We start from the raw sequence: 14,182 nt of genomic DNA, 5'->3' as shown, positions 1-14,182 counted from the left end.
CTTTGTCTGTTTCTTAACCCCCCCCCCTCACTGACACACATGAGAAGTGTGCTGCATGTTCTGTCCAGGCTTAGCAAGCCCTGAGGTCACATGTGCACCAGAGGTTGATGGTACTTGGGCGAATTGCTTGTTGCACACATCCTATTCAGAAAGACTTAATCTTGACACAGAAAAGTATTGGCTGACACTTCCTGCACTGCTGTCAGTTACCTTTAACACCTTTGCTCAGTGCCTGCTGAGTATTCAAGCTTAAACAGTTTGACTTTGCTCTCCTGTTCACATGATGTGATGGGGTTGGAGCTGTCTGAGCTAGGATTTTTCAAGGGACTGGATTGCGGTGGAAAGACTTGGCTCTTTAAAAGACGATATTGTAAAGTATCTTCCTTCTCTTGGCTCAGTGCGTGATTCACCACAAAATCTCCTTAAGAAAAGATATGGCAGGCATCTCTTACTAGGTCCAGCAGAAAGTAAAACCAAGGGAGGTGAGGAATAGCAAAGTGATGAAGGTCTTGAGCACAGTTAGAGAATCCTGGGCCACAGACAACAATAGGCCTGTTGGGCCTCCTAATTTGACCGGCAAGGCTGTTTCTTCCTAGGCACACCCACCTGCCACTCACCTGGTGACACGTGTGGGATAGTAAAGTCATGCTTGCAAAGGAATGGGCAGTCTTACAGTGCCCTCTTGAGTGTTCTGTTTTCAAGCACAGCATGCATGTGGTGCTGCTGGAACTTGGTGCTGCCCACAGCTCTGGCCAGGGCTCAGAACGGCAACTGTCAAATGTCACCAGCAGAGGGTTGGCCACAATTGCATCTGGCCTGCTAGCCAAAGTGGTTCCCCATGTCTGCTTTGGAGTGTATGCCCAAGACATTTAAGTGGAAGCAAAAAGCTAATGGAAACCATACTTCACTCAGTACAAGCAACTATTATGGGCACCATTTGGCTAAGTAGAACAGCACTCTAGTCCATCTGTTAGGTGTTCCTACAGTCTCACATTCTATCATGGCAATAGAGATTAGAACTTCAAAGTACTTAGAAAATAAAGGGGTGTGTGTGTGTGTGTGTGTATGTGTATGTGTATGTATATATATATATATATATATATATATATATATATATATACACACACACACACACACACACACACACCGTATATTCCGGCGTATAAGACGACTGGGCGTATAAGACGACCCCCAACTTTTCCAGTTAAAATATAGAGTTTGGGATATACTCGCTGTATTAATAAAACGACCCGGCGTATAAGACGACTCCCAACTTTTGAAAAGATTTTCCTGGGTTAAAAAGTAGTCTTATACGCAGGAATATACTGTGTGTGTGTGTGTGTGTGTGTGTGTGTGTGTGTGTGTGTGTATCCTTCCTATTACAGGATTCCTGTTGCCTGATGTGGACTTTCTTTCACTAGCCCAATGACATTTGTCCTTCTTCCACTCCTCTCTTTTCTCCTGCACCCCTAAACTAGGAATGTATACAAAGACCTGCGTCAGATTGAGCTTGCGTGTGACTCCCAGGAAGACGTGGACAGCTGGAAGGCCTCCTTCCTCCGTGCTGGTGTTTACCCTGAGAAAGACCAAGTAAACATTTTTCCCCTCATTCCTTCAGCAGGAAGAGGGGGTGGTGGGTGTGTTGAAGGCCCAATAGTGGTACTATTGTACCAAGGATCTCCTAGCAGCTGCTGTTGCCTCTGGCTGGGAGCTACTCTCACCAGTTAGAGGTTCCATCAAGTTGGGCACCGTACCTTTGACTGACGATAGTTTGCTGTCCAAACTCTTGGTAGGGTTTTCTTAGAAAAGAGAGAAAGTTGGTAGAAACTTCAGCTGTCTTCCACCCATACCCACCTCCTGAAGTTGTGTGGATAAGGCAGTGCCATTCTAGATGTGGAAAGTAGTATCTGTGTAAGAGCTGTGAAGGATTCAAGACGATGAGCCCAAAGCCCAGTGAGCAAAGCAGGAATCCCTTTGTGCTTCTCCCAAAGCTATACAGAAAACGGTCATCTCCAAAGACTTGTGAGGGAAGCTGGGCATGCTCAGCCTGGGGAAGAGAAAGCTGATGCAAAGCACAAATTTTGAGGTTCTGGGTCAGGTGTGCAAGAGGCTGCTGTGATTTTAGCTGTATCAGCAAGAGCAAACCATAATAGTATACAGTGCAAGAATTAAACCCAATAATAAGGAAATAATTGTCCATTGCCGGCGGAGGGTAGGGAGAGAACACTTTGAATTCTCATTAAATTGCCAGTCAGCTAATAAGCACTGCAGATCTGGGTTAGTCCAAACTAAACCCATGCTATGATTACTGGGATATTTGGGAAAGCTGAGATCAAATTATGACTTGAGGCAGGGCCGTCTTAAACGCCCCTGCTGCTGTGGTGCGCCGGATCTCTCCGGCGCCCTCCCACCCCGTTTCCCAGCGCGGTGGGCACAGCTGCGCGGTGGATCGGCGGATCGGCCGGCCAGCGGGCGGGCGCAGCTCGCGGCGCCTTTCTGGCGGGCCGGCGCCATGGTGCCCTGCGCCACTGGGGGTCTACCTAGAGCCGGGCCTGACTTGAGGGCCTGAACTGGTGCTCTCCCTGTGTTAATTCTTCCACAGGTCTAATGCTGTCCAATTGTCTTCTGTGCAGGTGGAGAATGAAGAGGGATCCCAGGAAAACACCTTTTCCATGGATCCTCAGCTAGAACGCCAAGTGGAAACTATCCGCAATCTTGTTGACTCGTATGTTGGGATCATCAACAAGTCGATCCGGGATCTTATGCCAAAGACAATAATGCACCTAATGATAAACAATGTAAGTTGTAGTTGGATATTTATTTGTTTATTGTCAGGGGCTAAGCAGACATTGTTCCGCCACTCTGCTGATGCACTCCTTCTTCTTCTTCTTCTTCTTCTTCTTCTTCTTCTTCTTCTTCTTCTTCTTCTTCTTCTTCTTCTTCTTCTTCTTCTTCTTCTTCTTCTTCTTCTTCAAACTTAACAGAGAATGTAAGGGGAAGGAAGATCAGGGGGAGAAGAATTGTTTAAAAAATATAATAGTAAATATAAAGTAAAAATAATACAGATAGTAACAGAAAAACACCATCAGGTCACATAATGGATAAATTTGCCAGCAAGGCATGCATCTTAAGTTAAACATATAAGCTCTCTAGATGTCCAAAATAGGTATCCACATAAAATTGGTATCTATATGAAATATCTTCAAATGTAGTCAGAGTCGTGAGATCCTCAGACCATTGTGTAATAAATGGTGGGGATTTATCCTTCCAGACTGAGTCTAAGTCCCTTAGCAAACATAAGGGTTTCAAAGTCCACTTGCCCTGCTGTTAATCCCCATGCTATAACACTTTAACAAGCTGTTCTCAGCTGTATACCTCTAACATCTGTCAGTATTAGACAACGCCTTCCCATAAAAACATTGTGGAGTACAGTACAGTAGTGGCAAAGGCAAGGGTGTCTCTCTCCCCCCCCCAATTGCTGGTAAAACTCATGACCACGGATAAGAAACTAGCCAGAATATACCATTTCCAGCCCCATCACATTTGGACAGCATCACCTCTTCTTTGTGCTTTTCTTCCCCCATCCTCACAGACCAAGGATTTCATCCACTCGGAGCTTCTGGCCTACCTGTACTCCTCCGCAGACCAAAACAGCTTGATGGAGGAGTCTGCAGACCAGGCGCAGCGCAGGGACGACATGCTGCGAATGTACCATGCCCTGAAGGAGGCCTTGAACATAATTGGAGACATTAGTACCAGCACCATTTCCACACCGGTTCCTCCTCCTGTGGATGACACATGGCTGCAGCCAGGGGCTAGTGGGCATAGGTGAGTTGGGGTGGTGGGTTATCTGCTTCTGGTGTGCTTTATTTTTTTGTTAGGCACATGGGATGGAAGCATAGAAACCAGCAAGGCCAGAAGTTTCAAGTGACCTACCTCCGGAACTCCAGGAAGAGCCCAGGCACCTGTATTTGGCCCGCCTACGATATGATTTTAATACTTAACGACAAACTTGAACCTTGATCTATGCTTGTTGGTAGCCTTAAATCTTCAGTTGTCATTCTGCAGGGTATTCATATAACTCTTGTACAGTAACAACAACAACAACAACAGCAACAGCAACAACAGCAACAATTTATTATTTATACCCCACCCATCTGGCTGGGTTTCCCCAGGCACTCTGGGCGGCTTCCAACAGAAGTATTAAAATACAATAATTTATTAAACATTAAAAGCTTCCCTAAACAGGGCTGCCTTCAGATGTCCTCTAAAAGTCTGGTAGAATGTGAAGCAGACAGTTCATACTTTAGTGTATGGGGTTTGGTGTTGAACCTGATTGCATTGGTTTCACTTTGCTGTCTTGAATGACACTAACTTACCTCCCCTGTCCTGGTGGTTTCTTTTTCTCTCTTTGGCAGCCCAACATCACAGCGCAGGCCTACTTCGACTGTGTTGCCACCAGGGAGACCGCCAGCAGTGAGGGGCCCTATGCCAGGCCCCCCCTTGATCCCAATGCCGGCCGCAGGCCCTTCCTCTTTTGTGGCACCACCCATTCCTTCACGCCCTGGACCGCAAAGTGCATTTGTTGCTAATAATGACCCTTTCTCAGCTCCTCCTCTGATTCCTTCACGACCAGCACGTGTTCCACCTGGCATCCCTCCAGGTGTGCCCAGGTAAGGCATCCTTCAGGTTCTCCTCTCTTTGCTGCTAGAGCAGATACTATAGCAGCAGCTCTAGAGGTGGGATGATGAACCTGTTGCTGCCTAGTTGTTGGGTTGTAGATCCCATCATCCCTGATCATTTGCCACGATGGCAGGGACTGATGGGAACTCGAGTCCAGCAGCATCTAGACTCGAGAGCTTATGAGTCTTAATTTCTTTAACCCTGTATAACAATTTCTCTATTATCAAAATGGAATGGGAGAATTCAGAACGGAAAACTGGAACATGGACCATGCAATACGTTAGCGTGGTACAAGTGCCTTAAAACAACTGCCTTAGAACAGAGGAAATATGTGAACGCAGGATCAGGTGTAACATTTCCCTTCAGGGCCAAAGTGCTGCTTCTGCATTTTTCTCTCTCCTTCTTTTTAAACTCAATAAAATAATATAATAAAAAAGTAACAAACAGAAGGGTTATCCAGAAAAGAGAAATAAAAATGGTAATATTTGTTACATCACATCACATTATGTTCTTCTTGAATTTCTAGCGACTTCCCATCACCCCATTATGTATCTACCACTTAGTCTATCTAGCGCACTGTTTATTTTTGTTTTCTTTTGTTAATTTTCATCAATATAATATTCTCTTACAATTTTCTATCATACTACAGAAGTCATTCTTGGCCTGCCACTGGCGTCATGTTATTACAGAATCCTTGATATATCTTTTGTACATGTCCCATTTCCTAGTAAATGTTTGATTCGTATGACCTCTCAGTTTTTCTGTCATTTTTGCCAACTTGGCATATTTACTTTGCCACTCCAGCTTTGACGGAATTTTCTGTCCTTTCTAATTCATATGTATGCAGCTACCGTGGCATACAAGAATATTTCTCTCGCATTTTTAGGGATGTCTTCTGGGCCTAGTATCCCCAGGAGGAAAGCCTCCGGGGGTTTTTTTATATAAAGGATACCTTAATCATTCTTTTGAGCTCATTATAAATTACTTCCCCAAATTCCTTCATTCTCTTACATGTCCATCACATATGTAACATTGAGCCTTCTGCTTCCCCCCATCTCCAGCATTTACCTGAAATGTCCTTGTACATTTTAGATAGTTTTAGTGGTGTCAAATACCAGTGGAATTGCATCTTCTTTCAAGGTGTAGCATGCAGTGAATTTCATGTTAACCTTCCATAGATTTTCCCAGGCAGTCATTGGGATGCTATAGCCAAAATCTTGGGCCCACTTGACCATTACAGATTTTACCTCCTCCTCCTTGACTGCTATATTTTGGAGAGAGTTTTCACTTTAGAGTTAATCAGGTTTTTTTCTAATCTGGAGGGTTCCGTCGCAAAGCCATTTCTTTTGTCTAATTTAAATACCTCATGAAGTTGGTGATACTGTAACCAACCTGACAAATGTTCTCTAATTTCTTTGAAGTTTTTTTAGCTTCAACTGGTTTTCTTCCTCTTTTAAAAATACTTTGTATATTGGCCAATTCCCTTTCATATTTTTTTCTCCACTGCTAATGCTTCAAGGGGAAATATCCACCATGGAGTTTTAGGTTTGAGCAGATCTTTGTATTTTGCCCAAACCATGTAGAGAAATTTCCTTATAATATGATTTAATTTTTTTGTGTGGATCTTTATCATAACCTAAGTAGGCATGCCAGCCATACTGGTTGTCATGTCCTTCCAGGTCTTAGAAGGCCTGTGTTCTGTAGTTTACACCATTCCCTGATCCAGGAGAGACAGGCTGCCTTGTAATATAATTTCAAATTTGGCAGGAAAAATCTTCCTCTTTCTTTGATATCAATTAATAGTTTATGTTTGATCCTGGGCTCCCCCCTCCTGCCAAATAAATTTAGAGATGTCTCATTGCCAATTTTTGAGGCAGCCTGTCACTCCAATCACAGGAATTGTCTGAAATAGGAAAAATATTTTTGGTAAAACATTCATTTTAATGGTGAATATTCTTCGCCAAAAAGATCAATTTATTCTGCTCCATATTTCTAAATTCCTTTTAATCTCAGTCCAGGTTTAAGCATGATTATCTTGCAATAAATTGATGTATTTTGGCGTAATCCATATTCTCAGATATTTTGCCTTTTGGCAGATCTTCAATTTTGAGGCTTTTTCTAGTTCATCTCTGTCCTTTGTTGTCAGATTATTGACCAAGAGCTTTGTTTTGGAACTGTTTAATTTGAATCCTGCTACCTGCCCAAAGTTCTTAATTATTTCTAATACCTTTAATAAACTTTCTTTTGGATTCTCTCTCATAATAATAAAATCATCAGCAAACACCTTTAGTTTATAAGCTTTCTCTCCTAGTGTTATTTCTTTTATGTTTTTGTCTTCCCTTATTTTTTTATTCAACACTTCCATTACCAAAATAAATATTAGTGGGGATAGCGGACATCCTTGCCTTGTCCCTTTTCTTATTACACAGTCTTCTGTAATGTTGCCATCTTGGCCCATAGATCAGCGTATATAGCCTCAATTCCTTTACAAAACTGTTCCCTGAACTCCATTTGTTGCATCATTCTTTTCATAAATCTCCATGAGATGTTGTCAAAGGCTTTCTCTGCGTCCACCAGCATTAGTACTGCTGGTTTGTCAATTCTGATTTCTAAATATTCCAACACGTTAATGACATTTATGATGTTATTTTGCATTAGGCGTCCAGGGAGAAAGCCGGCCTGGTCTTCGTGAATGATGTCTTTAAGAATCGTCTTTAATCTTTTCGAAAGTATGTCGGCAAATAATTTATAATCATTATTTAAAAGGGAGATTGGACGATAATTTGAAACAATTGTTAAATCAGTTCCCAGCTTTGGAATTAAGGTTATAAAGCTTTCTTTCCATGATTCCGGTAGTTTCCCAGTCTTTACTATGTCGTTCATTGTGTCCTTCAGTAGTTCAAATAGCAGTTCTTCTAGCTTTCTATAATAGTTTGCTGGTAGGCTGTCTGGGCCCGGGGCCTTCCCTGATTTCGCTTTTTTGATTGCCTGTTGAACTTCCAATGCAGTAATAGGAGAATTTAAGAGACCGAGTCTCTCCTTTGAGATCTTTGATAAATTGTTCTGCTCTAAGTATTCCTCAATTTTATCATGATTTTCTGTTCCTTCCCTGTATAAAAATTTACAAAGCTTCTATTAATTCCCTTTGGGTCGTCGGTTATCTTTTCTTCAATTTTAATTTTATTTGTTATCCTGTCATCCTGGGTTTTTTAACTGCCAAGCTGAGTTTGCCAGGTTTATTTGCAAATTCAAAGCATCTTAATTTTCCATTCAATCTCTTGGTTAATAATCATTGAAAATTATGTCTGGATCATTTTAATATTCTCTGGTTTCACCTCAGATCGTATAAATCTTTCACCATTTTTTCCTCGCCTTTGGTGCTCAAGAGTCATCCTGTTTCTTGAAACTGCATATTCTTCCTTGAGTAGAATGTTGCAGGCTTTGTAGTGTTGCAGGCTTTGTAGAGGAGGAAGCATTCTCCATTTCGAAGCTATAGGAGATTTAATGGAGTGTATAATGGGAATAATAATACACAACTGGACCTAATGGTCAGGGGTCCCTTTACCTTTTATTATGGGAATATGTCTAGTTTTGAACTAGAGACTCATCTAAGACAGCAGTGCTAGCAAGCAGACTGGTTTCTATAGCAAGTGCTGTGTTTATTCCTCAAAAGAACAGAAAAGATGCCGAATTTAGCTGCTTGAGAATTTCAAGTTTCATCTTGAAACTGCTAGCTCTTACATCTTCAGAGATGTGTGTATGTGAAAAATAAAGAGAGGAAAGACGGAGGAAAGCCTTGTAGCCACCTGTGTAGCCAGCTACCTCCACAAAGTTAGCAGAAGCAGAATAAACTGGGCAAAATTGTAGAAATCACACACATTTCTCTAATCTACACGCTCTCCAGAAGTTAGTCTTGTTGCAGAATTTGGTTTATCTTCACACAGGATTTTTTAATATAGAATAATAATAATAATAATAATAATAATAATAATAATAATAATTTATTTATACCCCGCCCATCTGGGCAGCTTCCAACAGAAAAATAAAACACAGTGATCTATTAAACATTAAAAGCCTCCCTAAACAGGGCTGCCTTCAGATGTCTTCTAAAAGTCTGGTAGTTGTTTTTCTCTTTGACATCTGATGGGAGGGCGTTCCACAGGGAAGGTGCCACCACCGAGAAGGCCCTCTGTCTAGTTCCCTGCAACTTGGCTTCTCGCAATGAGGGAACCGTCAGAAGGCCCTCGGTGCTGGACCTCCGTTTCCGGGCAGAACGATGGAGGTGGAAACGCTCTTTCAGGTATACTGGACCGAGGCCATTTAGGGCTTTAAAGGTCAGCACCAACACTTTGAACTGTGAAATAGAAATAGATTACACCCTGAATATTTTATTATATCAGTATATTGTGCAGTCTCAACATCATATGGTGTTTGGGGGGGTGGGGCAGTGACAGACGGAATACAGTGCCCTGGCACCAGTCATTGTGCTATTGAGCTGGCTTGTTCTCCAAAGGAGTTGTACAGTCCAATCTCTTGCATACCCTACATAATGTTCACCCAGAACCACACCTACAGTCAAGCGAATTGGATTTTGGTGTCTATCCAAGTCACCCCTACTAGTCATACCAAAGGCAGACCTCCCCCCCCCCAGGTGAAATATTGGGAGGTTGAGTGGTTCTAAGCTGTCTAAAGAATAGTAATAAATGATGGCTTCTGCCACTTCTATTTGTTGGCTAAATATGCCACAAAATGTACTATTCTGGACATAGAATTTCCCAGCTTAAGTGGAATAGTGGAGTGGGTATGAGAGTTGTGGGCATTAGCTTCATTTAACAATATTTCACAGTGACGTCTGTCCAGTTCTCCCTTTTCTGGTGTTCATTTCTCTCCATCTGTTTTGTTCTCTCTACAGCAGAAGACCCCCTGCAGCACCGAACCGGCCCACCATTATCAGGCCTGCTGAGCCCTCCTTATTAGATTAACTACAACCACTACCAGGGAGAGCTGTTGCTTGTTAACTATCTTGTGGAGAGAACTCATGCCTAATCTCTTGTGTAAAAGAGCTCTTTGCAATTGTGATCAACTGTAGCCAAGGCCCGTTTCCCGCTTCCTTCCTATCTTTTTCCCTCCAGTACCAGCCACCATGAGATGGGTGCTGTGGGTTGATTACTTGTAAATAGCTCTGAGAGGTCAAGCATTCCTTGTAGTAGTTCCCTCTCTGTCCTTGGGTCTTGGCTGGGGAGGGATTTGGTGACCTGAATCTTCTCTGGAAAATTGCAGGGGAGGGGTCGTTTCTTCACCCTCCTCTTGGTGGCCACACCAGACCCATTCCACATGGGAACATGGAGTATTCTGTTTTGTGGAGTTGTTTTGCACTTTGTTGAAAATACAGAAAGGATCCCCTAGTTGAGGGATTGGCAAGGGATTGCCTGTGAATGTGTGAAAGTGGCAAGTTTGCATTTCCACCAACACTTGTGCATTCAACACGTAGAATCTCCCTTCGCCATTCACATTAATTGGGTTTGTCCAACTCCTCAACCTCCCCACCCGGCTATGGATTTATTTGTATTATAATATATATATATATAATCCCCCCCCTCCCCACTTTGATTGCCTTTCCTTTCTCCCTATAAATTTCAATGCAAGATTTGATCAGTTTATTTCCATTTTATAACTTTGAAGGGGTAAAAAAACAAAACAAAATGATGGGACTGCAAAATAGCAAATTGCTTATAAATTCAATTCACTGAACTAGAGCAAGATTTTGCCAAGGAGAATAATTGGAAAGAAGGTGGCACTGGGTTGCTTTTAAGCCTCAGGTATAGAGTTGATTTGAATGCCACGCCACGCTCTGCACAACCAGTGTTCATGCTTAAACCGAGGCAGCTCAGCTGTAACCTAGATAAGCATGATTGGTGGTCCCTCCTGATTTGCACCAAGGAGGCATCCAGGTGCCCAGCGGCAGGGATGTCTTAGTCACTTGGAGCTGTAATACCAACTGGCTGTTCCCTGACTGGCTATGACCATTTGTTACCTGCCCAGTTCATATGGAGAAGTGTGTGTGTGTGTGTGTGTACCAGGGTTTCGAAGCGTTTTATCAGGATTGTGATCCTCTGCACGGGTTGTGGTCTCTGTTGGAAAGCCTTTCCCTCCCTAATCAGAAGAGTGACTTTGTCCCGTGTGCTTGAGATCAGCTGTACTGCAGCTTACCTCTGTGCCTCCAGGCTGAGGCAGATTCTTCGTGGCAAACTGTGTCCATAATAGATCTTACGACACTTGTGCCACAAGGTCCCACAGAAGCTTGTTAGCATCTGTGGTCTTTCAGAGTGGGGCGTTTTGTGTTCTTGGGTTGGCCGCTCCATCTGTAGAGCCTCAGAGTTTGGAGTAACGCTGGAGCCTTCTCAACAGCAGTAGTAAAGCACTCTGCCCTCCCTGGGCTGTGGTTGTATATATTTCTTACGAAAGACAGACTGTATTAATACTTGTATAAATTCTAGATTTTTTTAAAAGAGAAATCATCAGTTAAGCCCAGCCCTCATTATACAAGGCTATCAGGGATACCTCAGCCCTTCCGGAGATAAGATAAAAGGAACAGCCACACATACACCACCTGCCTTAAATGTTTCTTCCCTTCCTGCCTACCTGCAGCAGTAGCTTCTTGCTTCGTGTCCTGGAGGATATGACACTTCCATAGACGGTGCTAACTTTGTGCCTTTACTGCTTGAATTACATGCCGACTGCCCTAATAACCAGTGTTGCCTTCCTATAAATGTCCCTCTACTTCCAACGTCACTATCATGGACTTTTGACCCTCTCTTGCAGTGCATTTCATAACCTCCTGCCACCTCCTGCCCACTGGTCACTTCTCCAAAAGCTGGCATTTGCTTGGTAGCATGGACCTCTACTTTTAATTCATTGTGTTCATATTTGCTTCCTCTTGACTCTTCCTGTTACCATGTGTGAAGGGGCTGTGGGACCTTCTCTCCCTTCTTCTTTAGATGAAAAAAAAAGATCCCAACAGTTTGAGATAAGTGCCTCCATTATGTATCCTATTAATAAACTAAAATAAAGGGAAATTTTGCTGGTGGAAAATCTCTGGCAGCCAGTGGTGTTGGGGTTTGTGTGTGTTGTCTTTCATTGGCTCTCAAAATTTCTACTCTCAGGAGGTAGTGAGCAGAAGAAACTAAAGCTCAAATCGAATTTCCTTGAGGAGCTTCTGTGCACCAGCCTCCAACCCAAATGGCTGATTGTTTGGCCCTGCTCACTTTGACTTTTGAATGGGAGGCAGTCGTACAATATCTCAATAAAACAAGCTAAACATAACCCCAGCTAACAAGGCTTAAGGACATTTAGCTATGGCTAACATATTAATCCTATATTTTTACGGCTGCCCACAGCCACTGATTCCCTTACGTTTAGGTGCTGTTTAAGTGCCATTTCCTGCCCCTTTCTCAAGTGATCATGCTCGATGTGGTAACACAGTGCTTCATACACTTTCAGATATGGCTGTGTGCTGGTATCACAAAGGGCAAATGAAGTCTATTTACAGTAGGGGCAATGCTTTCTATTACTGGTCACACAGGGTGTCCTAGACCAGTGTTTTTCAACCACTGTTCCGCGGCACACTAGTGTGCCGCGAGATGTTGCCTGGTGTGCCGTGGGAGAATTACTTTATATATAGTCAATATAGGCACAGAGTTAAATTTTTTAACATTTACTAATGGTGGTGTGCCTCGTGATTTTTTTCATGAAACAAGTGTGCCTTTGCCCAAAAAAGGTTGAAAAACACTGTCCTAGACCATGAGGGATCACATACCGGTTAAACAGCATTCGGAGAAAAGGATTAACCCAGTTGCTTTTTTTTGAGTGCCCTCTCACCCAGAGGACAGGTACCCCTATAGCTCTCCTCCCTCTCAAATTAAAACAGGTGATCATGGAACAACCAAATACAAATGAGCAAGCTTTTGCAGACAGCCTTTGCAGGGCACATTGGGACATCTTTTTGCAGCTGCTGCCTGCTATAGTAGTTTCATCGTGGCCAGTCCCTGCAGAAAAATGTACCCTGTGGACAGGGGTGATCAGGCACTCAGAAGGGCTGTTACATGCTCAGCAATTGCACCTACCTGGGGAGGTCTCGAAACAAACACTGTACCAGTTAGAAGATCTTGTTGGCTAGCAATGAAGAATGCGTTCATACTGAAATACTTGCAAGGAGATCCATGCTGTCGAGTCTTGTGACAACTTCAGTTCTTGAGGAAAGGTACATACACCATACTTTATAAAGCACCTAAATAGCATGACCTATACGATTTGAACAAAATGCATAGTACTTTCATTAAATAAATAAATATTCCCCAGCCACTCTGAGCAGCTTCCAGCAAAATATTAAAAATACAATGATTCATCCAATATTGAAAGCTTCCCTAAACAGGGTTGCCTTCAGATGTCTTCCAAAAGTCTGATAGTTTTTTATTTCTCTGACATCTGATGGGAGGGTGTTCCACAGGGCGGGTGCCACTACCGAGAAGGCCCTCTGCCTGGCTCCCTGCAACTTCGCTTCTTGCAGGGAGGGAACTGCCAGAAGGCCCTCGGCTCTGGATCTCAGTGTCCAGGATTACATTATATAGCAATGATGAATAACTACAAGTATGTTCACTATACTTCTCTAAAGAATTAAAGCTTGCAGTTCATTATAATGCTGGAGTTATCTCTTGCAAACATGAAGAGCAGAATAATGAAGGATGAACAATCATCAGTCCACCTCAAGAATGATGTTCAAAGCTACCTGCTAGCTACAAAGTTAGGTTCAACCTTCACTGTTGCAGCCAGCATGTCTCAAGACTTCCCATAAGTGGTTGGCCACTGTGAGTGTAGAATGCAGGTCCCAGCAGCTAGCATATTTTGGTTTTACAACAAATGTGTTTTTCAATTCCGTCTCTTAAAGTTATTTACACTTTTTATGAATTGTTTTGTGTGCATCTGTCTTGTCACCATCGCTAATTTGGCTGTAAATCACATCACAGCATTCTATTACTATACAAGTCCATTTAGAGACAATTCAATTTTTTGGTTATGAAAATAGTTTAGTCAGCTAATTGTAAATTTGATGATTTAAAAAACAACAACCTGGTTTAAGATGAGAGTTAAGGCTGTCATATACTGGCTCATGCTCCACAAAGTTCAAATACTAGAAGTGGAGACTGATACCTTAACACAGGCATCCCCAAACTGCGGCCCTCCAGATGTTTTGGCCTACAACTCCCATGATCCCTAGCTAAGAGGACCAGTGGTTAGGGATGATGGGAATTGTAGTCCAAAACATCTGGAGGGCCGAAGTTTGGGGATGCCTGCCTTAACAGGTGTACCCTGTGGTCAGGAAGGTCACAAATTGTGCTTGCTTGCAACTTTCCATCAATGCCTCCACATTTTACCTTGGTTTTCCAGCTCCAAATCAAGATATTAGAGGGCGGGGGGGGGGGAGTGCCTGAAACCAGCAGAA

General features: G+C 42.9%; 1 protein-coding gene across 5 annotated transcripts in view; it reads left to right on the top strand.

Moving 5' to 3' along the window:
- The window catches only part of DNM2 (dynamin 2), a 60,685-nt gene extending 48,894 nt beyond the window's left edge, over nucleotides 1-11,791 (top strand). For 4 of the 5 annotated variants that reach the window (XM_035141256.2, XM_035141254.2, XM_035141255.2 and 1 more), the window contains 5 exons: nucleotides 1,479-1,590; nucleotides 2,634-2,798; nucleotides 3,593-3,828; nucleotides 4,419-4,673; nucleotides 9,596-11,791. In XM_035141256.2, the coding sequence (XP_034997147.1) occupies nucleotides 1,479-1,590; nucleotides 2,634-2,798; nucleotides 3,593-3,828; nucleotides 4,419-4,673; nucleotides 9,596-9,665 (838 nt within the window). In that variant the 3' untranslated portion in view covers nucleotides 9,666-11,791. Of the gene's footprint in view, nucleotides 1-1,478; nucleotides 1,591-2,633; nucleotides 2,799-3,592; nucleotides 3,829-4,418; nucleotides 4,674-7,341; nucleotides 7,413-9,595 lie in introns of all 5 variants that reach the window. The other variant, XM_035141257.2, reaches the window with a different exon arrangement.
- Nucleotides 11,792-14,182: the final 2,391 nt, after the last annotated feature.

Source organism: Zootoca vivipara, chromosome 16 (assembly GCF_963506605.1).
Source record: "Zootoca vivipara chromosome 16, rZooViv1.1, whole genome shotgun sequence".
Classification (NCBI taxonomy): domain Eukaryota; kingdom Metazoa; phylum Chordata; class Lepidosauria; order Squamata; family Lacertidae; genus Zootoca; species Zootoca vivipara.
The sequence above is the reverse complement of the archived record's forward strand: the minus strand, read 5'-3'. Positions and strand labels throughout refer to the sequence as shown.